Genomic DNA, 24573 nt, shown 5'->3' on the forward strand with positions numbered 1-24573 from the left:
TGAGGCAGGAGAACGGTGTGAACCTGGGAGGCGGAGCTTGCGGTGAGCCGAGATCACTCCACTGCACTCCAGCCTGGGCGACAGAGTGAGACTCAAACTCCAAACAACAGCAGCAACAACAATAAAACTAGGCTTCTAAAGTATAGCTTACTTTTTTTTTAGTTTTTGTGTTTAATTTTAAAAGTTCTAAACATTTTTAGCTCACTTTGGGTATCTAGTGTGAAATATTCCTTATCGAGTAGTTTATTACATTTGTATTCTCTGTCAATATAACTCATGAGATTTGAAGTGACTACAGGATATTTGGTAGAATAGTAACCAATACGGGCAAAATGAAGCATTGCTTTTAGATAGTGATAAGGACAGCACATTAGAAATTAGGTAGGAATTTGCTCTTCAGAACTTATGTCAAGATTTATCTTGAAGTTCATGTTCATTTATATTAAGGGACTGAGGTAAATAGCAAAGACAGAGCATCTTTGAAGTTTTAAAATTATAAAATTCTTTCCCACTGAAAATGGCCATTTTTCCGACAACCACGGAATTTTATTTTTTACCAAAGCAGTCATTTCATAAGTATTTTAAGCTTTGTGCCTAAAAAAATTGTTTTTAAGATTTAATGTTTCTATGACACATTTGAAAGTATTGGTGACTATCTCTTAAAAGTTAGTATTCAGCTACTCTAACTTTCGAAGAATAGTGTGAGTAAAATTTCAGACATTTTAAAGAATCTTACTGTCTAATCTTCTTAACAACCTTTGATATAACAGAAACCAAAAGCTTGTATAAAACCACCTCCCACTCACCTCAGGGCCTTTGCATATACTGATTCCTCGACCTGAAGAGTCGGAAATATTCACATGGCTTAAATCTTCTCTTCATTCATGTCTCTGGGCAAATGATGTCTCATCAGAGAAGCAGTCCTTGGTCATCATTCTAAGTAACAGCTCTATTTCTCTCAATCCTTTTTACCTACTTAATTTCTCTATAGCATTTACCATCTGATACATTATACATTTATGTGTTTATGGTTTGTCCATCCCCATTACAATAAAGCTGCAGGAAACAGGATCTTTGTTATGTTTCCTAGTGCCCCAACATCCCAAATAGAGGCTGCTATAGATTAGGTATTAGATGCTCCCTAAATACTTACAAAGTGAAAAAACAATAGACATACAAGTGAAGTAAATGAAGAGAGCTGAGGTGATAGATTCTAACTCCTGATTCTTACACCAGGAATCTGTCTTCCATACTGTGCTAAAAGATTACCACAGAAGGCAACCAAAATACTTCATTTATCTCAGGTCTGCAAACATTGATTCCGCTCTATCATTAATTCCAGATGAAAAGCCTGGGCTTTCAGCCTGGGCTTGGAGTCAGACAGATCCAAGTTTGAACCTGGACTTCTCTCTTTACTGTCTCTGTAAACACAGATAAATTGCTTAACTTCTCCATGTCTCAGTTTCCTCATCTGTAAAATGGGGGCAGTAACTCTGTCTATCTCAGAAGTTTGTGAACATTAAATAACATAATATAGCAAAGTGTTTAGCATGACATCTTGCTCTCGTTCAGCACTCAAACTAAAACACTAAGACCAATAACTATCCTTTGGTCTTCTGGTGGTTCATTCATTTTCCCTCTTCTTCCTTTTGTCCATATGCTCCCCATCAGCCTGCTTCCTTGAAAATCTACCTTTAAAATGCCTTTCTTGGTTTTGTGTTATCTTAAGGTTTATTATACAGTTGAACTATATCAACACAAGTAGCTTTGTCACCCATGTATCTCTAACAGGTGCATCCAACTCCAGATGTACCAAATAATCAAATTCTACTTTTTGTGACCACACTGATACTTAATGCCCAGTAGTACAGTAGCTTGGGGAATCTGTGCATGAATGAGAATGAAGAAGTTGAGTGGATGTTGTCTAAAGGGAATCGGCAATCAACATGTAAATGGCTTTTTCTTTCTTTTTGGAATGTGACAGATAATCCAAAGCAAAGTAGTCGAGTACCTCTATATATTAAAGTTCTAGATGTCAATGACAACGCCCCAGAATTTGCTGAGTTCTATGAAACTTTTGTCTGTGAAAAAGCAAAGGCAGATCAGGTGAGTTTCATTAAAAAGTACATTCAAGTTGAACGTCAGATTAATTTAGATCTTCTAATCATTGAGATGATTCACAGAGCTGAAGGAGAGTTGTGAATTATCTATGAAGTGAATGCCACGGAAATTAATACTATAAATAAGAACCAGGACTTACATATGAGAACTAACAGTTTCGAAGAACTGGAAGTTCATCAAAGACTGAGGCTGATTCCAAATTGATCTTAAGTTTTTATTAAAATAGATTAGTCACAGCTTTATTGGAAAAATCTTTATTGGTGAACAGATAGTTTAATTACCATATGTACTTGAAGTAATAACTAGAACATACTTTATAATTGCCTATAATTCATGATTTCACTTATTTACATTGACCATCTGTATAAGTAATACAAATTCATGAATGTTTTCCTATTTTACACATTCGTCCCCATGTGAAATAGGTCTTTGCTGCCAGTGATATAAAAATTATGTTTCAGTTTGTGAAAATAGAAGTACACTGTTAAAGTACACGTGCAGGTAGAAAGCTGAAGTTATCGTGTTCTACATACTTATTTTCTTTTCCATTTTTTGCAAGTTGATAGCTTATGTAATGCTAAGAGTGCATTTCTAGACAGACTGTCCAAAGAGAACTTCTACTTTGTGAAGTGCGATGTTGTCACAGACTATTGGGATATTTTATAGCTTTGCATCACTCAAAGCCAAATGTTTCTCAATCAGGGTGATTTCCTCCCTGGGGATATTTGCAGTATCTTGAGAGAGTTTGATTGTCACACTAGAAGTTGCTACTGATATCGGGTGGGTAGAGGCCAGGGTGGCTGCTTAACATCCTACAATGCACAGGACGTCCTACAGTGTCCCCACAACAAAGAATCATTCCCTGCCCTTTGGCTTTCTAACCCATAATAGAGCAGATTCACTGTGCATTACTTAAAGGCTATCATTTTTATACTTAAAATGTTAAATCATTTTGTCAAGCAATTTATTGCAAAACGGTAAGAAACACTTTTGAGTTATCAAAATTTTATGGCAGTGTTCTGGTTTTTCTCTTAGTTGATTCAGACCCTGCGTGCTGTTGACAAGGACGACCCTTATAGTGGGCACCAATTTTCATTTTCTTTGGCCCCTGAAGCAGCCAGTGGCTCAAACTTTACCATTCAAGACAACAAAGGTAAATGAGTTCAAGTTACCTTCTCTACCTCCATCTATATCCATACCTGTATCTGTATGTATATGTATGTGTATGTATCTGTATCTATATCTATCTTTTCCCATCACAATTGATTCAATACGTGACGCAGTATCCACAAACATTCACCACTCTGCTTTCCGGTTCCAGACAACACGGCGGGAATCTTAACTCGGAAAAATGGCTATAATAGACACGAGATGAGCACCTATCTCTTGCCTGTGGTCATTTCAGACAACGACTACCCAGTTCAAAGCAGCACTGGGACAGTGACTGTCCGGGTCTGTGCATGTGACCACCACGGGAACATGCAGTCCTGCCATGCGGAGGCGCTCATCCACCCCACGGGACTGAGCACGGGGGCTCTGGTTGCCATCCTTCTGTGCATCGTGATCCTACTAGGTAAACTGGTTCTCCCTGCCTCCTATCTCCCCATGGTGAGGGGCTCACACTGTTACTGTGACACTCTAGATTTATCTGCCTCCCCCATTAAGGCATACAGCCTGATCTAGGTGAGTCGAGTTACATACTGAGAATCTGTGCTGTACGATGTGAACTCATTTTTGCTTGCAAATGGCTTTGGGAAATGAACAGATGTGAAACTTGCCCGTGTCTTTGCTTGCCCAGGAATCGTTCCACCAAAAGAATCTCTTGTCTATCAGACTGGGAATGAATCTCGGGGGATTTCAGGGCAACATAAATGTGCCCTTTTCATTTCATTTGTTGTGTAATTTTTTTTACTTGGAAAACATTGTTGTTAAGTGTCTGGCACGGAGTGTATGATGAGGGCCCTTTCTATAAAGGTAAAGTTTAAAGATCTGTGGGAAAGTGGGAAGAGGAGTGTGCTGACTTTTCTCTCATCCTAGAAAAATAAAAGCTACGAAATTTTTTTAACCCAGCAAACTAATGTTGATTTACCATTTAAATGATTACCTTCTTAGCATTGCTCTCTGATTGCCACATGCATAAGGTCTATTTCTCACACTCAACAATAAATAACTTCTGTGACTGAGGAAATAAGTATGGGGGCCCAAAAGAAATGAATGTAATAAAAATGGAAATCAGGGTCCAGCAATGATTCAAATGAAATTTTTACCCCTAACCAACTAATTAAGCCTACAAGTCAAGCTCAGATTTCTCAACAGGCCCTTGGCTGTTTGTGAACTAAGAAAACAAATATTTGTTAATGCAGCCCTTCCAAAAATAAAAGCAAGATTTGTAAAGCTTGCCTGTATAGTGAAAAGAAAAGGTAAGAAGTTCAGAGTCAACCTGAATTATACAGGGGGAAATACTCTTTTTAAAAAAATGAAGACAGAGTGACTTTGAGAAGAGCAAAAGAGAACCTGCATTTCGCCAAGAACAGAATGCCTAGGGATCCCTGCTCGAGCGCTCCTTCACACTCCACATCAACCCTGCTAACTATAACAGAAGCCTTGAAACTCAACTACAGAACTGTGATTCTCTTTGTCAACTAAGACTTGGGGAAAGTATTTTAAGATATGAGCATAAATAAAAACTGACAGTGTGCAAAGACAAATCAGTGTTTCTAATGGTGTGAGTCTGTAACATTGTTTTGGAAGAGAAAGATATGAATGTTCTTTTTGATCAAAAGGGTGATTTTTTTAGAAGCCTTGGATTGGTAGGGCTGTACCCAAGGCATATTCCATGGACTCTTTTTGTCGTCTATGGAAGGAGAGATAACTCTCATCTGACGGAGGTGATTCTTCCTTTCTATCATCATCTACCCATTATCTCTTCCCCCTTTTCTTCCTTCTAGTCAACTCACTGAATCTCCCCCTTTCATTTCCTTCCTCCAATGAATTCACTGTCTCCTCATGACTTCTAATTGGCCTCAGTGCCTCCCACATCTTGTTTAATCTCTTTGGAACTCTGTACCTAATAAAAAAGGAGAAAAAATGGGATTTAGCCTTTGTTAGGTATACACCATAGGTCAGATGCAGTGCAAGATGCTCTACAAAGGTTTTTCTCACCTAATCCTCAGCACCATTTGGTGTATACTTATCTGTACCTTACATATGAAAACTGCAACTCCAAGATGTGAAGTAATGTAGCCAAGTCATGTGTCTAACACGTGGTAAAACTAAAGTTCCCGACCTAAATTTTCTTCCCCAGGCTTGGTGCCTGAAGCCTGCACTGTACTTTCTTTTCAAACTTATGAAATGCAGGGTGATTTCCAGGCCGAAAGACAGCCCAAACTTAAAATGTGGCAATTGAAGAAAGTGGAGGAAAATGAAGGAAAGCCACATTGATATAGGAAGAAATCTGGAGTCCAGAAAGTGGATCATATGGTAATGGATATTTTACAAAAATAAAACAACAGTAAAAACAGCTAGACAACTGCTACATCTCATGTCTTATGGTGCCTTAGAGTTTACAAAACTTTCACATTCATGACAGTAAGACTGGGCACTGTGCTATTGATTTTATTTTACAAATAAGAAAACAGGCTTAGAATGGTCAAATCATTTAATTTAACCCAGATCTCTTGACCCTCTAGTTTTACGATGCGATTTGAACACAAATTTGCCCAATTGTCCCTCTATCCCCCCAAAAATCTTACTGCTATCCTCTGGCTTCAAAAGGGTAAGGGAAAAGGGGAGACTCAGTTCCTGCTGAGGGCACCTCATCAGGGCATCACTTTCTAAGAATGTGTTTGCCCCATGTGCTTAGCAATCACATTTTCACTTTATAAAAGTTAGCTCTGAGAGCTCTCCTAGACAGCGATACTCTCAAGAAATTCTGTTCAGATGTGCATTGGGCTAACAAGAAAAGATATAGGCAGTTTTAGCTGTAGAAGAATTAGACCATGAATAAATGCCTTTGATTTTTTTAATGTGCCCTCTCCCTTCCAGACAGTTGCGCTTTCAGATGTGCATAAGACTAAAATACAAGCTATAGATACCTTAAGCCAGGGAAGAATTAGGAGGTGATAAATGCCTGCCTCTTGCCTTACATGACTGAATGAGCCCATGTACATTAGAGCTTAATTCTTGGAGAGATAATTGGCTTGATTCTGTTCTCTAATCCCAGTGGATGTCCTTACTTACAACCGTCTGTTTTGCAAATCCATGTCATTGTTCAGACTGGCAGCCAGTCTGAAAGGTAGATCATGTGCATCCCTCTGCCCAAAGCCCTGCAGTTCTCTTCATGTCTTTGCTCAAATTATGCAACCTCCCTCCAATAACATATACAAAACTCTGCTGGCTGGGCGCCGTGGTTCACGCCTGTAATCCCAACACTTTGCGAGGCCGAGGCAGGTGGGTCACTTGAGATCAGGAGTTCGAGACCAGCCTAATCCAGCATGGTGAAACCCCGTCTCTACTAAAAATACAAAAATTAGCCAGGTGTGGTTGTGGGCACCTGTAACCCCGGCTACTCAGGAGGTTGAGGCAGGAGAATTGCTTGAACCTGGGAAGCGGAGGTTGTAGTGATCTGAGATCGTGTCACTGCACTACAGCCTGGATGACAGAGTAAGACTCCATTTAAAAAAAAAAAAAAAAAACAAAAAACTGTGCTGTATGTTCATATGGGCTCCTCAAATATATACAGAAGTATTTTTCTCCACCTTGTTCTGCTCTGCTTTTTCATGTTCATATTGCACTTATCACCTTCTAACAATTTCCTTATTTATTATACATATTGTTTATTTTGTTTCCATCCAACTGTCCCCCACCCTACCCACTCATTCAGTGCCTAGAACCGTACCTGGTACAGAGTAGGCACTACATAAATATTATCAAATGCATGAATGAATAAATACCCTGAATGGGTGCATCAAACAAGGCATCAAGATACTTTCTGGCAGCAAAAGAGGGTGTGTACAACTACAAAACCACACACTTGAAAGGGGCAAAGTTACATTTTCTTTGGAAATAGTCTATACTCCAGACCTGCTTCAAAACATGGCAATTATGAGTGCAGGCTTTTTAGTCGGACCAGCCTGGATTTGAACTGCATGTACATGTAACAACTTTAAACTTCAATTTCCTCTTATGTAAAATGGGATTTTAATGATGGTATCTACTTGTAGGGCTATTATGATAATTAAATGAGATTCAGTATGTTAAGCACTTAGTACAGTGCTTAGCACATAGAAAGCTCTCAGTTGGTAACCAATTATTATTAATACTAACGAAATTTTAATATGTAGATACATGGGTGTGCCTACATCTATTCTTATACAGGTAGTTATGTACACTCATTGAAAATACATTATTCTGTAATTCTTATGGCAGTAACTCAGTTTTCGTGGCTCATAAAAATTGGGCCTTGTTGTGGATGAAATAGTAAAGAGACACTACTGTGACTTCCTGTAATACACTCCTCTGCACAAACCCAGTTTAACAATGCACTTTTTGACCTAGATGGCTGTTTTCTCCCTAAGCTTTTACTGTGTTTTTATTTTTTCACCCATCTGTCCATTTGTAGATAGATGTGTCTCTCTACAAGTAGCCAGCTGTGTTCCACCCAGCCAGCTGTGAAGAAAGATCAGGAGCTATTTAAACACAATTCTTGCTTTGCCTCTAATTTGAGTTAGGAGGGAAAAATCAAAAGAATGAACGTCCCGAGTAACAAACTTATAGAACATGAACCTTTGAAAAATAAAAAATAAAAAATCTCACTTACATGTGTTTATTTCATTTAGCTCAGTCAGAAATAATATGGCATGTGGATTCTTACCTGCTTCCTTCAAATTAGCCAATCTCAAAATCCAAAATGGGTTTCTGAATTATATCTGGGTCTCTCCAGGTATTTTCTGGAATAATATTGCTTTATATGTAGGAAAGGTATGCAAATATTCAATGTCTACTTTGGGTTTTAAACTAATTTTACACTTTTCTTAGGGAAAAAAAAAAAGGCATAGCGCAAAAGTTATTTCAGATGTGGAGTTATGTAAACCCTTCAACACATTCCCAAAGGTGCCAGTCTTATCCTTGTAACCAGTTTCAGAGCATTTTAGGTGTTCAGCATAATTTGCACCCTGATTGCAGTACTTTCACTGAGGCCGAGCTTCTTTTTTTTATCATTTTTTTTCCTTACCTTGAAACCAGTTTGCCATTTCAAAGTAAAAAGGAACTACTGCCAAAATGTGATGGTGTTTTATCCTCTACCTAAATTATAACCTTCTTTCAAATATTTACTCCGTTTTATGGGTCCCGGTTTGATCATGGATGGAGGCAAGTGCATCCTTAAAGAAATAAAAGTTGAGTCTGCGTTTTCTAGAGAACTTTTAAAACTTCACATTTGAGCACGGTGTTTCTTCCTGACATTAATTGGGCAGCAAATTAACTTTCCCTTCCCTTTCTGTTTTGTTTTCTGCTTCCAGTGACAGTGGTGCTGTTTGCAGCTCTGAGGCGGCAGCGAAAAAAAGAGCCTTTGATCATTTCCAAAGAGGACATCAGAGATAACATTGTCAGTTACAACGACGAAGGTGGTGGAGAGGAGGACACCCAGGCTTTTGATATCGGCACGCTGAGGAATCCTGAAGCCATAGAGGACAACAAATTACGAAGGGACATTGTGCCTGAAGCCCTTTTTCTACCCCGACGGACTCCAACAGCTCGCGACAACACCGATGTCAGAGATTTCATTAACCAAAGGTTAAAGGAAAATGACACGGATCCCACTGCCCCGCCATACGACTCCTTGGCCACTTACGCCTATGAAGGCACTGGCTCCGTGGCGGATTCCCTGAGCTCGCTGGAGTCAGTGACCACGGATGGAGATCAAGACTATGATTACCTTAGTGACTGGGGACCTCGATTCAAAAAGCTTGCAGATATGTATGGAGGAGTGGACAGTGACAAAGACTCCTAATCTGTTGCCTTTTTCATTTTCCAATACGACACTGAAATATGTGAAGTGGCTATTTCTTTATATTTATCCACTACTCCGTGAAGGGTTCTCTGTTCTACCCGTTCCAAAAGCCAATGGCTGCAGTCCCTGTGGATCCAATGTTAGAGACTTTTTTCTAGTACGCTTTTATGAGCTTCCAAGGGGCCAATTTTTATTTTTTAGTGCATCCAGTTAACCAAGTCAGCCCAACAGGCAGGTGCCGGAGGGGAGGACAGGGAACAGTATATCCACTTGTTCTCAGGGCAATGTGCCCACTTCCGCTGGCCTGGTGTTTTACTACACTCCATGTCAGGTCAGCCAACTGCCCTAACTGTACATTTCACAGGCTAATGGATAAAGGACTGTGCTTTACAGATAAAAATACCATCACAGTAAAAGAAATGAGGGCATATGGGCTCACAAGGAGATAAACTACATAGGGGTGTTTATTTGTGTCACAAAGAATTTAAAATAACACTCGCCCATCCTATTTGTTCTTCAAGAACTTTCTCTGGCATCAACTACTATTCAAAACCTCAAATCCACCCATATGTTAAAATGCTCATTACTCTTAAAGAATAGAAGCAAATTAAACGGTAACATCCAAAAACAACCACAAACCTAGTACGACTTCATTCCTTCCACTAACTCATAGTTTGTTATATCCTAGACTAGACATGCGAAAGTTTGCCTTTGTACCATATAAAGGGGGAGGGAAATAGCTAATAATGTTAACAAAGGAAATATATTTTAGCATACATTAAAAGTTTTGGCCACCACATGTATCACGGGTCACTTGAAATTCTTTCAGCTATCAGTAGGCTAACGCCAAAATTGTCTAAAAATTCTTGAAAGAATTTTCCTGAGACAAATTTTAACTTCTTGTCTATAGTTGTCAGTATCATTCCACTATACTGTACATGAAAGTAGCAGTGTGAAGTACAATAATTCAGATTCTTCATATCCTTCTTACACGACTAAGTTGAATTAGTAAAGTTAGATTAAATAAAACTTAAATCTCACTCTAGGAGTTCAGTGGAGAGGTTAGAGCCAGCCACACTTGAACCTAATACCCTGCCCTTGACATCTGGAAACCTCTACATATTTATATAACTTGATACATTTGGATAAACAACATTGAGATTATGATGAAAACCTACATATTCCATGTTTGGAAGACCTTTGCAAAGGGAAAATTGGATTCCCTTAAACAAAAGTGTTTAAGATTGTAATTAAAATGATAGTTGATTTTCAAAAGCAGTAATTTTTTTCATTGTTTTTAACTTTGCTTTCATGACCACCCTGCCATCCTTGACTTTGAACTAATGATAAAGTAATGGTCTCAAACTATGACAGAAAAGTAATGTAAAATCCATCCAATCTATTATTTCTCTAATTATGCAATTAGCCTCATAGTCAGTTATTATCCAGAGGACCCAATTGAACTGAACTAATCCTTCTGGCAGATTCAAATCGTTTATTTCACATGGCTGTTCTAATGGCATTTATCATTAGAATCTTACCTTGTGCAGTCATCAGAAATTCCAATGTACTATAATGAAAACATCCTTGTTTCGAAAACCTAAAAGACAGGCTCTGTATATATATACACTTAAGAATATGCTGACTTCACTTATTAGTCTTAGGGATTTATTTTCAATTAATATTAATTTTCTATGAATAATTTTAGTGTCATTTCCATTTGGGGATGTTGTCATATCAGTACATATTTTCTGTTTGGAAACACACTGTTGTTTAGTTAAGTTTTAAATAGGCATATTACCCAAGAAGTAAAGATGGAAACTTTAAAAGAAGAGAAATGTAGTATTTTGGGTTACCTGATTAGAGTGAAAATTTTGTACAACCATATTATTCCTTGTATCTTCTGAATGGTTTCCAATTTTATAATGGACTGCCCTATATAGTAACAAGTATTTCATGCTTGAGCTATTTCCTACTTTCAGGGTTTTTTTTTTTTCTAGTTCTTCATACACACACGCACGTGCGCACACGCGCGCGCTAATGCAAACAAAAGGCTATGTGAGGTCTTCACTCTAATGAATTGATATGTATCATAGTCACAGGTAAGTGTTGAAAAAAACTTAGTAAAGTTAGAAGCTAGTTATTCATAGCAATAGAACAGCACCTTAATCACACGATTTACTGTAAAATTAAAGAGGTCTCTATCCTTATGTTTCATGTCATGTAACAAATTGAATCAAGGAAGATAGTCCTGTAAAAAGAAAGGTATCATCTGAAGTTGAGGATTGACACTAGCAATTTCCAATGTTTAAGGGTAAGGTCTGCGTTCTCCTAATAAGTGAAAGGAAGTAGTTCTATAGTGGAATATCTGAGATGTAATTGGCAAGGTCTTTTATCCCTCCCTGAAGATGACACAGCATACCAAGAACAGGTTAATGTGACTACTTATGGAAATAACTTTAATCTCTTATCACAAAAGCTGATGATGAAGTAAATTTATAGGAAATTGGATAATTTGAGACTGGGGCTAAATATTTAGTACCAGGATATTGTAAGTATCAAGTTGGAGTGACATTTTCCTATAATTCAGATTCTTTGACATTGTGGAACCAATAAGAGCCATAGTTCCATCATTCTCCAGCTTCATCTCACTTCCTTCCCACCTCACCTGAGTATCAGGTCAAACATCAGTGCATGCGCAGGTTTTTTTTTTTTTTAATTGCTATGTCCCAGGCAACATGAAAGATTACTGGAGAAAAAAATAATTTTCAGCTCAGTTTTTTCATTGTCTGTTTCCTAATTTTAGATGTTGGTGATGGGAAAGATGGAAGGAGAGTGGGAAGAAGTAAAATTTTAATATTTGTTTCAATCACTGAGAAACGAAAATTCATTAAACATAACCAGATTGCTTTTGTGGGTTGTTTCAAGGACATTGAGAGCTTTCTGATGATATATTTTTACCCTCTATTCAAAAGCAAGAGTTCCTTTAAACTACTAAGATGTTCCCTAGAATAAGCTGAATTTTAAAAAAACATTAAGCCATTGTTTAAAGCCCCTTCACTTCCTGGCCACTTTCTTCTGAAAGGTCTAAAAAACAGTCGTGCCCAAATAAATAAATAAACCAAACGGGAAAGAAGCAAATATTATTCCATAGAACCACAAGAGAGGGAATCTGGGCACAGTAAATAGATGTTTCTTTCAGCACTTTCCTGCCTTTACAGTTTGGGTCCAGAAAGGGATGTTCAGCAATGAAATTACTCCCTTTTCAGATGGAACAAAACCTGCCCATTTAATTTTAACTCAGTTTAACATGTGGTTTAGTTTTTATTTTCAGCTCCCAAAAAGTTGTGCAGAAAGTACTTAAAAATTGAATCTGTATCTTAGAGGCATCCAAATTTTATGAATCCAAATTAACTTTAGAATGTTTCCATTACTTTCACTTTTACGTACATAGATTTTCAATGTCCTGATTGGCTGAACAATATTTCACATCAAATGCTTTGCCTGGTAATAGATATCCCATTGGGGATAATGGTGTGTAAACTATGACTTGGACAATTCTGTATACTCAAGCACCATAAAAAGTATGCAGTTGAAAAGAAAGATCAAAGTTGATTCCTGGGTGCAATATTCCTGATAAATATTTACATCAGGTACTCATCCTTATCAGCTAAATTCATTTTCACCAGGAACAGACCGCCAAATAAATTATTTTATCCTAATAACTAGTTTTGAAGCAGTGTAATTACTCTGGAAAAAGGCTCTAAAAAGTCATGATTCCCCCACTATTTTGAAATGTATCCTCTAACAAGGATCATTTTAGTGTAATCTTAATTTTTATGTTTTATCAAGATGAAATCTTGTTTGAATTGTGACATTATAAAAGGGGACTCAAAATCCAAGCAGTCTACTGTGTTTAAATTAACACCACAACCTTCCTTATCAGATTATAAGCGTAGAAAAATTAACACTTGGCATGTGAATCTTCAGGAAAATGAGCTATTTCCTAAGCTCAAACAAGCAGCTTCCTTTTCCAGAGAATATAGAATTATACTATGGTCTCCTTAAACGTTCAGTAGCTCTTACGGTCACAACATTTTTAATCTCCCTATGGCATCTTTATGGAATAATTTTCTAAAGGGATAATTCTCTACTAAAAATATCAGACCCCGACCATATTTAATGTGGAGAGCAATACCCTCTTAGAAAGAAAATACATTGACTCATACACTTGTTAAAAGTTAATAAAGAAATAGCTCATTTTTAAAGCCAGAAGTTTACGGTCTCTGCATCGTCAATTTAATTTAAGCATTGCTGAGACAATCTTTAATCTACTCCCCTTTTTGTAATACCTTATTTATGGTGCATTTTCATTTTTATTTGGGGGAAACATTAGCCCAACAGAGCCGGCAGATGAAAGTGTTGAAAAGAGGTCAAATGGAAACAAAGGCTCTTACCCGCTGTATTTCAGACAGGACTGAGGCACTTACCCGAGGAGCTACTGGGTTATTAGATTAATTTCAAAAGAGCTTTTACAAGTTGCTTAATTCCATTTATTTTCAAAAACCCATGAACCACAAACTCAAATTTCTCCTCAAATGGAGTTAATTTGACAAATGAGGCATGGACCCAGCTTTGTGCAAAAAGCATTCCACGCTAATGAGATCTTGGTCTTTCTTGTGAGTCTACGCTATTCATGTAAATATGTCTGGAGGCACCTTCTCTAAGCTTTTAGTTTTCTATGATCTATTAGTTTAGTGTTTATTAAAGAATCAAATGTATAGAATTACTAGGCATTCGGGGGGAGTGCTGTGCAGCAAATGTAAAACTGATCTCCTTGAAAGAAACGTAGGAACGCTTCAAACCCACTGTACTGTTTGGTTTAAGATTATTTTCATTGCTTTGAGAGTGAACTGCATAAGAGTAGGCCTTATAATAAATGCTATGTGCGTCTTCAGTAGTACCAGGCTAAAGCAATTTGGCATTCTCCCACTGTGATTTGTGATTTTTAAACCCAGAAAATAAAAGCGTTTTGGTATTGATTGTTTTTAATTAAAAATACTTCCAAGTATAAATTGAAACGGATGCCACCCTTGAAGATTTACTGGCGGGAATGCTCAGCTCTTGTCGTTTTCTTAGTATCGTTCATGTCTTTGGCAACAAGAACACCTAACAAAAGCAAGCAATGCTCAGTTCCCATCAACATTTCTAGTTAGGGGGATTCTCATAACCTCGCAGTTTACCTGAGAAAGCTTTCTGTGTTAGAAGAATGGAGTATTAACTTTTAGCTCAGTGTGGCCAGGCCTTTTGTTGCAGTCAAATGGCAAATACGCATTCCTTGAAATGGCTTCTTTTATTTTGTTTTGTTTTCTTCGACTTATAAATTTCAAAAGAATGCAATTTAAAAACTGATTTCTCACAAAGAGTAAATATGCCTTTTGCAAATCAATTTTTGTAACAAGTTATTTATATGATATTACTTAATAAACTGGTTTTTTTCTAACTTGTTTTTTTTTTCAATTCTCTCAAACCATTGTTTGTAATTACAGATTTTTTAAATATACATGCTGACATACTTTATCTTTCTGAACCTGCTGTTTTAACCTCTCAGAGAGCTAACAAAAGCTGACTTATTGTACAATAATTAGCTTGTAAACAATAGTTTTTCCCAGCCAGCAATATATATCATTGGCACTGCCCTGCACACTTCTTACTGCGGGGACATCAAGAATTCTACTATTATTTATGGAATTGCTTTATTGAGAAGAAAGCTGTTTATCTTCATGGTAATTGCTTTAGATTTAAAAAAAAAAAAAAAAGGACAGTTCTATATTTTTGCCCCTCCCAAATCTCCATCCATTATTTCACTCCCATAAAAACAATTGTCTCTGGGTCTCTGATTAAAAAAAAAAAAAAAAAGATGAAACAGCAGTCAGATCTGAGGAACATAAAAATAAAACTCTTCCAGCATTCTGATACTATGAGTAAATAAAATGTTTTTAGCATATTTACAGCTGTAATATTTTACATGCATGCTCTTTTTTAAGCTGCCTTCTATTTCTACAGGGGCCATTTCATAATTTTTTTTAACTGTGAGAATTCATAGCTTTGCAAAGAAGATTTTCATTTATTCATTTGTTCCATATGTATTAGGCGCTCCACTGTGTGCCGTCAAATATTTGACAGTAAGTCAGATTGGTGTACTTTGCTTCCTCTCCAGAAGCTTGTGGTCTGGGAGAAAGAAATATGATAGGCTCATCACCACAATACACACTAGAAGGTGCTGTGGAGACATCTCATGAGAGATACTGATGAAAGTGTCCTTAGGAGAGAGAAACTGTTTCTGCCCAGGTAGAGGGGTGTGGGGGAGGCTTAGGAATCAGTAGGATTGAGATAAAGTGAGATAAGAAATCAAAAAGAATAACAGGGGAAAGAGAAAAGAGATTTTAAGCCATGTCACTGGTCTCCGCTGACGTCCTTGAAAGGGACTAGTCTTGGAAACATCACATGACATCAGAACACAAGGATCACGAATGCCAAAGAAAATGACATTTGTTGTTTTGCTTTTGCTTTTGTTTTTGTTTTTGTTTTGCCATTTAAAGTTAACTTAGTCAGAAACAGAAACCCACAGAAGGGAATGATGCAATTAGAAATACACTTTTTGAAGAACATGTACATTGTCCAGTAGTATGCACAGTGCTCCACAGCCAAGTCCCTCCCCACACTACCCCACCCTGGCCCCAACTCCACAACACCCCTAGGGTTATGGTACCCCTGAGGCGACGACAGAACAAATGATGTCTGCAGGATTCTAGAAAACTTCCCTTACCTAATGGTAAGGCAGACAGGGAGTGCAATGTGAGGTCTCAGTCCTGCAAACATTTAGATAGAGTAAGCTTTTTCCCATTACCTGAACAAACCACTTCCCATAAAAATTATATATGAGGGTAATTAACCTGGCGGTGGCAGCAGACAAAATCCAACATCTCTATAAAGTGTGTTCCTCACGCTTGTGAAATTCAGGGAGTTTGTAGATCTTTCTCCCCCGGTAGCAATGCCCTCTGGAGCACACTGCCTGCAAGGTGACCCTGACAAGGAGAATTCAGTCACATGGCCCCAAACTAACTAGGAAGAGGCAGGGAAATGTAGACAAGCACAGGTGTATCCACTGAGCACTAAGAGCTTGTGCCACATATAGCCTCAGATCCACCCTGTCAATCTTGCAATATCTTTCACAAATTCCCTCCAATTTCAGTCACCATAATAAACTACATTCCATAATAATCATGAGGGTGTTATTAAGGGAGAAGGCAGGAAGTCGTTCACAAATTCAACCTTCAAGTTAGAAACCATTTTAAGAGGTGTTTGTCCACCATCCCTGACTCCAATGCCCCTGGCAGACATTGCCAATCAATTGACATTTTTTCATGGATCGCCTAGATATAACCCTAGAATCCCTAAACAGAAGACCCCAAGCAGCCACCAATGGCAGCGTAATGTGACCTATGTGCCATCCCAACCCTAAGAGATGACGTTTTGAGGGTAAAAAATTTGTTTTCTTTCATTCTAAGTTTCGTTGACCACTCACCACCAACATTTGCAAAGAGCATTCTGGTCTTGTGATTGCCAAAAGTTTGGAATAATTGAAGAAGCTAAAAAGCCGTGGCATACATCTTGATAATAAATCTGAACCATGAAGTAGGTATCTCTTTGCACAATTCAGGCATTAATTTCAGCTTGGTTGAGACATCTCCCTTCAGCGATACTCCTGAACTTTTATATTCATTCTACCAAAAATCATTTGAGAACCTACTCTGAGCCAGGCACAGATCAAGGTGATAGGGATTCAGAGTTAAACAGGACACACACTATTTTGTGCACTCTCTTCCATCAAGGACTGCCATGGTTTCATATCCTGTCATTAATCTTAATTCACCTGACTAAACATTTTGTACTGAATTACATCCTGATTTTTTAGAGTACCTTTCTAAGTTTCATTTTCCTGAATTCAGTACTTTTCCAAATATGCTATGAATAGATACAGCTCTTCAAAAGAAGTGGATTGTCTCCTACCTCTCTCTACAATATACTTACTCGTTTCTTAAAATGTCTTCCTTGACATATTAGATCATCTTATTACTTCCTGGGCCATTTGGTCCCCAAACCTTAACTTTTAACGGCGAATAATGTCATGTTTGCACACTGGTTTTTTAAAAAGCCTCCTTATAGTCAGTAAAGGATAGGTTTTATTAAAGCTTTTCACTTTGCTTAGCTGCCTGATAATAATGCCTTACTTTTATACAGCACTTTAGAATAACTATATCTATATTACTTAATATAACTCTCATGAAAGCTCTGTACAATAGGTTCTAACATTCACAAAGAAAGTGGGGTCATTTGCCTTTAGGTCCCCATCACAGGAATTCGAATTAAACTCCTTTTAACTCAGACTCTGCGATCTGCCATCAAGCCCCACATTTTTCCCTTTGAATGCATAGTCCAATCCTACCCATTTGTGAGAATATTTATTGGGAGAAAAAAGGATGCTTTTTTTCCTTTATACAGATTCAGATGATATTGGACACTGCTGATGGCTGCAGCCTCAAAGATATTCCTCTCCATAAGATCAGCCCAAAGCCTCTGTGAAGAAAAAAGAGCCTGAAGAGCAAACTTCTACTATTAACCCCAATTACCTAGCTGATTCCTATTATAAAAACAGAGCAGTATTCCTAAGGAAGAATATCCCCAGACACATAAAATTCCACCCAAGACTACAAAAGCTCTAATTGCTTTCATAAGAACAAGCTGGACACTGTTGAAACTGCAAATATCAGATTGTAGTGCGCCTCTGTAGGGTGGGAAAGCTCTGTGAAAGGAGAGAGAAAAGGAGAGGAATTAGGACTCCCTGTCTCTCCTTAGGTGATTTAGACTCTGACTGAAGGAGTAGTTGTAGGGGAGGAAGGGAGCCTTGCTCTGTCCCTGAGCAGTCATAGAATCCACTTCTTCTCCCCAGTAATCCCCAAAAAACCCAGCTGCTCAGGTAGGTGGGAGTCTGGGTGGCAGAAAAGCAGCTACAAATCTTTGTTTCCAAACTAGAAGACACATACTTGCCTAATTTTTCTGTAACTGAACTTAATTTCTGTGTTAAACCTTGGTGCCTCTGAGGAGCAGAAACTCAACTTTAGTCACATAGGGTTTCTTTCCACAATTGTCACTGATATTACAGGTAAGTTCTAAGGGACTAAGGTGATGTCAAGGGTTGAAACTTGGAAGAAGAGACATAGTCAAAGCTTACAGCTAATCTGCTAAGAGAGCTAGAAGGAGGAGATAGGTTCTGGAAAAAAATATGGTAATTCTCTCTCTTAACCCTCCCTGTCTGTCCTCTCACCCATTACCAAATGAGAAGACAGAAGTTTATTGATCAGAAATTTGTTTATGTTATTGCCATTTTTTTCTTATTCTCAGGTCAGGATCAAAAGCGTAAGAAAGACACATGATTCTTTTCTGACTTACGGTTTTGGCAGAGATTCAGAAAAAGCTGAGAGTTATCTCAGAATGCCTCTATTTCCAATTTAATGCTAATTTATGACAATGTCTTCTTATGTTTTACTACCTCAAGCATCATTAAACGTATTCAGTTATAGTATTAAAATATATTAAATAGTATATTAATGATTGAGCTCGTTTTCTAAAATTTTTGAACATCTCTTATGTGATAAGTACTTTATCTACTTTATGTGAAAAATATATTCGTCTTGGACGGGCACGGTGGCTCACGCCTATAATCCCAGCACTTTGGGAGGCCGAGGCAGGTGGATCACGAGGACAGGAGATTGAGACCATCCTGGCTAACACAGTGAAACCCCGTCTCTACTAAAAATACAAAAAAATTAGCCGGGTATGGTGGCGCCTGTAGTCCCAGCTACTCGGGAGGCTGAGGCAGGAGAATGGCGTGAACCCGGGAGGCGGAGCTTGCAGTGAGCCGAGATCGCGCCACTGCACTCCAGCCTGGGCGACAGAGCGAGACTCCGTCTCAAAAAAAAAAAAAGAAAAGAAAAGAAAAAAAAAGAAACATATATTCTGTCTTTATCATAAATCAAGAAAAAAATGACAAAGTATTTTTTTATTTAAGAATACATTTACGTAAAAATCCTACAAAGTTACAAAAGTTAAATCACAATTAAATATATATTTAGTAAGTAATTTGTACCGAAAACAATAAATGTGTTAAATACAGGTTGTTCAGCTCCCTTTTGTCTGATATGGTTTGACTGTGTCCACGCCCCAATCTCATCTTGAGTAGTGGTTGCCATATTCCCCACATGTGGTGGGAGGGACCGGGTGGGAGGTAATTGAATCATGGGGGCAGTTACCTCCATGCTGGTCTCGTGATAATGAGTTCTCACGAGATCTGATGGTTTTATAAGGCACTTTCCCCCCCATCACCTTCACGCTGCAGTTCTTGCTGCCACCACGTAAAGGAGGACTTGTTTGCTTCCCCTTCCACCGTAATTATAAGTTTCGTGAGGCCTCCCCAGCCGTGCTGAACTGTGAGTCAATTCAACCTTTTTCCTTTATTAATTACCCAGTCTGTGGGTATGTCTTTATTGGCAGCGTGAGAACAGGGTCCAAAGGCATACATTTACCTTAAAAGAATTTGGCCAAATAAAATTATACAAATGATAGCTATCAAGTGGGAAAAGGCTGAGGGACAGATTGGTTTGGGCATTAGACCTGAGCTGGGCCTCCAAAGAGCACGAGAACCTATAACAAAATCACCAGAACGCTTCTCTAAAGCACAAATTCCCCAGTCCAACTCCAGAAATAATCGGGGCCATTTTATGCACTCCACAGGCCTTAGGCATTCCTAAGGGATGAGGAGGGAAGTTCTAATATTTTTAATATTTTAATATTTTATATTGTATTTAAAATGTATTTATTCATTTAAATATTTAATATTTTAATATTTGCATATACTTTACAACTTTCCTGTACCTGTTGGGTGCAAGGCATGGGCTTGTCTTGTAAATAATAAAGGGATTAAAACAGGTGCCCTTTCTGGAAAAGGTTGCAGGTTTCTAATTAAAACACCAGGAGTAGTTCAGACGCATTTATTTAAAACCTCAGATGAAGCTTCCCACAACCCCACATTTTTTTTTTCAGAACTTTTCTGGCTACTTTCCCTGCATATGTCAGTCAATAAGTAGATTGAAATCCCTCTAGAGTTGATTCACCAGTCTTCCTAAGCATTTGCTTCTATTTTTCTCTCTTTAGAGTCAGCTGTTACTCTATGAGCCTCAGCTGGGGAACTCCTCTCTCATAGGGCCCAATCAGAATTCCACTTCAATTAGCTTAATTGGAGGAAGATGCAACCAAATTTTCAATTAAAGTTCTAAACAGGCTATTAGAACAGACTATTTTTGTCTTCCAGAGTAAGCTCTCCTAATAGTCATTTTTTAAAAGGTGAAAATCTAAAGGAGAAAAAGGGGTCACAATTAGATCAATTACTGCTATTAATCATTTCTCCTGGTAACATTGGGTCTTTTCACTTAGGTGATTTGGAAGTAAGACACTTACTCATTTTTTATTAACTTTATTAAATTCATATATTGTTTAAAATGCCAAATAGTTCTTCAAAGTTTATGGCAAAAACTTTCCACTCCACTTCCAATTTGTTACCCACAGATACCCGCTTCACCTCTTCCAGATAGCTCTTCTAGTATTGACATTCATGTTTCTAAATAACAGCAGTCGTTAGAAACTACCATTTTTGTAGGTGAAAAGGGGTTAATAATCAACAATTTTAGATGGTTCAACTTAACACTACTAGTTCTGGATTTATAGTTTTGACTGTTGTCTACTGACTTCTCACTATGGAGAGTAAGGATTTAGACTATGATATTCCCAACAACTCCCCCCTCCCCCTCCACTGCCTGCCTCTCTCTCAAATATGCGCTCACACACACACACACACACTCTCACACTCACTCACTCTTCCTTCATCATTCCAATGTAGTTATAGCACAACTGTTCAACATTCGAAGTTTCTATTATGACTCCTATGTAAATATTGTCCACAGTTGAGCCTTTTACTGCACTATAATTTCACTTTCTTGTTCAACTTTATTTTTTCCTGAAATTAACTGCCTCTTTTTTTTAATTGCTGACTTTTCTATAAACCTGTCATAATTCAGACATAAACTTCCTGACATGATCCTTAAATTCCTCTCAACCATGTAAGGGAATCTCAGCTTGGTTTTTATTTGTTTTTGTTTGCAATATCACTCCATCTCTTTGAAGTCATAAAAATGGTTTAATGTTTTCTTCTCCCTGCTGCTTATCTGTTTTTTTTTTTGGGGGGGGGGGGTCTGTTTGTTTTTTATTTGTTTGTTTCCTGAGTGTCTTTTCTCTGTTTGCTTTAGTCTGTATTCTAGATGAGAAGCCTTCCTCAGCTGTCTGGTGATCTTTAGCTGTCTTTTCATAGTTAATAGTGAGGTACCAAAAAGCTAATTAGAAGTGCTATATGTCAGCTGGCAGGCCTCACCACGGAGTGATTGAAGAAAACTGATGGTTTCATTGGGACACCCAGTTGCCAGCCTTTGTAAATCTTTTGTTTTGGATCCGTCGGTTTCCCCTAGAAGATTCCTTCAATCTCCTTTCTAAGGGTATAATTCTGGCTACCGGTACTCAGAGAGCTTTACAGGGGATCCCAATGTTCAAAATATGGATTTTTCACTTAATCTGCCTTTGGAGTGCAGTTCTTTCCCATGCTCACAGCTGCCTCATGTTCCTGCATGTGGGTCCTCTTTTGATTCTGCTTTTCTGGAGAGTAAATCTCCTACCTTCTGCTGGGATGGGGAAAGAATGGTGAATAAAGTCATCCAGCTGTGCAGGGTGGGGAAGAGGATCTGAGATCTAACTGCTCGTTATACAGATTTGTAGTCAATCTGTTTCAGCCGCACTCCACATCCTGGCAATCAGAGGTACTTGGCATCTCTGATTCCTGACCTTGTCTGAGTTTTGCATTATGAATCAACTTGCTGCTTATTGGATTCCCATCCCTGTGCTAGCAGTTAGGCCTCAGTTTCTCCATTCTTCTAGGTAAGTTGCCATTCATTTATCCTTTCATCATTTAAACTTTTAGAGACATAAGAGGCAAGTGCAGTAATTGAAACAAGAGATGAGAATGGCCAGTACTAGCACAGTGGTAACAGCAATTTGAGTTTTACATTCATGGATTCACAAGAGATTTTAAATGAGTTTGCGGTTTGACTACATTGTGGACCATCCCTGCATGTTTCTGGAGTGAGCATTTATGTAGCTTGTGATGTTATTATACAGAAGGTCTAGGAAAAAGAAAATACTTGAGGGAAAGATAATGTGTTCAATTTGAGCATGCTAAGTTTGAGATATTTATGCAACATTCAAGAAAGTCAAGCAGCAGTTTAATACATAGATTTGAAGTTTATGGTAGCCAATTTGGAATGTAGATGTAGCTTTGAGAATCAGCAACATAGGGATGATAATTTCAGGCAAAGGAATGGATGAGATTGTGCAGGGAGAGTCCTTAGGGCATGAAGGGAAGAGGGAAAAGACAAAACTTACCAGAACACCCATATTTAAGGAATAAACAAAACCAGAAGGACTTGCTATGCAGACTGAGAAATATTTACTCAAGAATTAGAAGAAATGCAGGGAGACTTGGTGTTTCCAACTTTAGAAAAGAGTTATAATAAAGACGGAGAGTTAGCCCAGAGGTCAACCACGCTAAGGACTGAAAAGTTTCCAATGGACGTAAAGAATGGAGGTAACTGAAGACTTTGGCTATAGCAATTTCAGTGGGAGATGACAGGGCCTCAGCCAAGTTGCTGTGGGTAAGGGTGAGAAGTCAGTGAGCTTTTCCAACTCTCTGGCAGTTAAGAAGCGGTGAAAGGAAGTGTGCTGGAGAGGATGTAAGCTACACATCCTCTAAGATGATAGATTTGGAGTCAGGAAGTTTTGGTGTTTCTGTGGAGAAGCAGGCATAGTTACCCCTATGGAGAAGAAAAGAGATGACTGAGAAAGAGAAGGCTTTCCAGATAGTATTAAGGACCAAGTTGGTGTTCAAGACCATGAATTTGTAGTAGCCCTTATCTCTATCCTAATGTGATTAAGACTTGAATCATCTCCTTTTCTCCAAAAATGTGAAAGATGTAATGAGATATAAAGCCATTCACCTTTCCATTAAACTTCTAAGCTACATAAAAAATGTAGGGAAATAGTAATAATGTATTTTTATAGAACAATTCAGAGACATATTCGACAATGTTAAAAATTCAGCCTCTTGACAATCTAGTTCAGTTTGGAAGATCATGTTTCTTCACAGAAAAAGCCTATAAATGCTTCTCTTAGACAACCTATCTGATTATTCCTGCTTACTTATCAGGGGTTCTTAGAGAATGAGTAGGTTGCAATATGTTCAAAATCCACTCTTCTAATCATGAGATCCCAGTGTTGCTTTGCATCAACACCTTTTGATTTAAATCTGTATTATTATTTTAGGAAAGAGAGGACCTCTTTAAGCAAGTCAGACTTATCTTGTTTCACTTGGAAATTTTGTAAAGCATCAGTTCTTGGGGTCTTCTGTTCACAATCAAATTTGCCTAGGTCTACATTCTCCATACAAGAGTGTCCTTAAAATTCTCCCTGGTTATCAGTGAGTAATATATAATATGTCTTTTGGGGAACAAAGTTGTTAAAGGGATGCCTGGTGTCATATTATTACTGTATGTAAGGAACAGCTTTCATCACCATTTACAATAATCAGTCTCCTTTATTTCTGCTTTGTTGGTAAAGCCTTCTAGGAAATGATACATATATGGTCAATATGATACGGTATACATCTTTGCTATCCATCAATGTATCTGCTACGTTACATACACAGTAGGCTTCCAATGAATATTTATTGAATGCCTGAATAAGTGAATTTTTCTCTTTGAAGAATAGTTACTCTTTAATATCTATTCTTCAAGAATGTCAAGCTGTGTCTAAAAGTAATCAAGTGTGACAATGGTAATATTTCCCTAAGCTTTTATACCTTTAATTTTGCACGCTTTCACATTCACTTTCAGGTAGCAAGTGCATTGAGCATCTTTTTCATGTTTGCAACGATCCCACATATTACAGATTCTCAGTGTCAAGCGATAGCATGCATTGACCTTGAAATCCCCAGACACATTATTGGATAGTGACTCAGGAAAAGACGTTAAATTTTTCTGTGTGTTGAATATTGCAACTGGGCTTCTTAATCAGGAGAAAAAAGGTTGAGTACCTAGGGGACAAGCGTTATATACACACTGAAAGACAGTGTTTATCTCTTCTGAATACATGACGATGGAGAGGACAGTTGTGCTGAGCAAACGTAATGTCAAGGGATTAGCGTGGACCATGAAAAGACATTGCAC

The 24573-nt window shown here is 38.0% G+C and overlaps 1 protein-coding gene across 3 annotated transcripts in view; it reads left to right on the forward strand.

Annotated features, from left to right (window-relative positions):
- The window catches only part of CDH6 (cadherin 6), a 140491-nt gene extending 125858 nt beyond the window's left edge, over positions 1-14633 (forward strand). For 2 of the 3 annotated variants that reach the window (XM_050793819.1, XM_050793820.1), the window contains exons 9-12: positions 1985-2106; positions 3157-3274; positions 3443-3694; positions 8640-14633. In XM_050793819.1, the coding sequence (XP_050649776.1) occupies positions 1985-2106; positions 3157-3274; positions 3443-3694; positions 8640-9130 (983 nt within the window). In that variant the 3' untranslated portion in view covers positions 9131-14633. Of the gene's footprint in view, positions 1-1984; positions 2107-3156; positions 3275-3442; positions 4830-8639 lie in introns of those variants that run through there. The other variant, XM_050793821.1, reaches the window with a different exon arrangement.
- Positions 14634-24573: the final 9940 nt, after the last annotated feature.

The sequence above is a fragment of the Macaca thibetana genome, chromosome 6, assembly GCF_024542745.1.
Source record: "Macaca thibetana thibetana isolate TM-01 chromosome 6, ASM2454274v1, whole genome shotgun sequence".
NCBI classification, from domain to species: Eukaryota; Metazoa; Chordata; class Mammalia; order Primates; family Cercopithecidae; genus Macaca; species Macaca thibetana.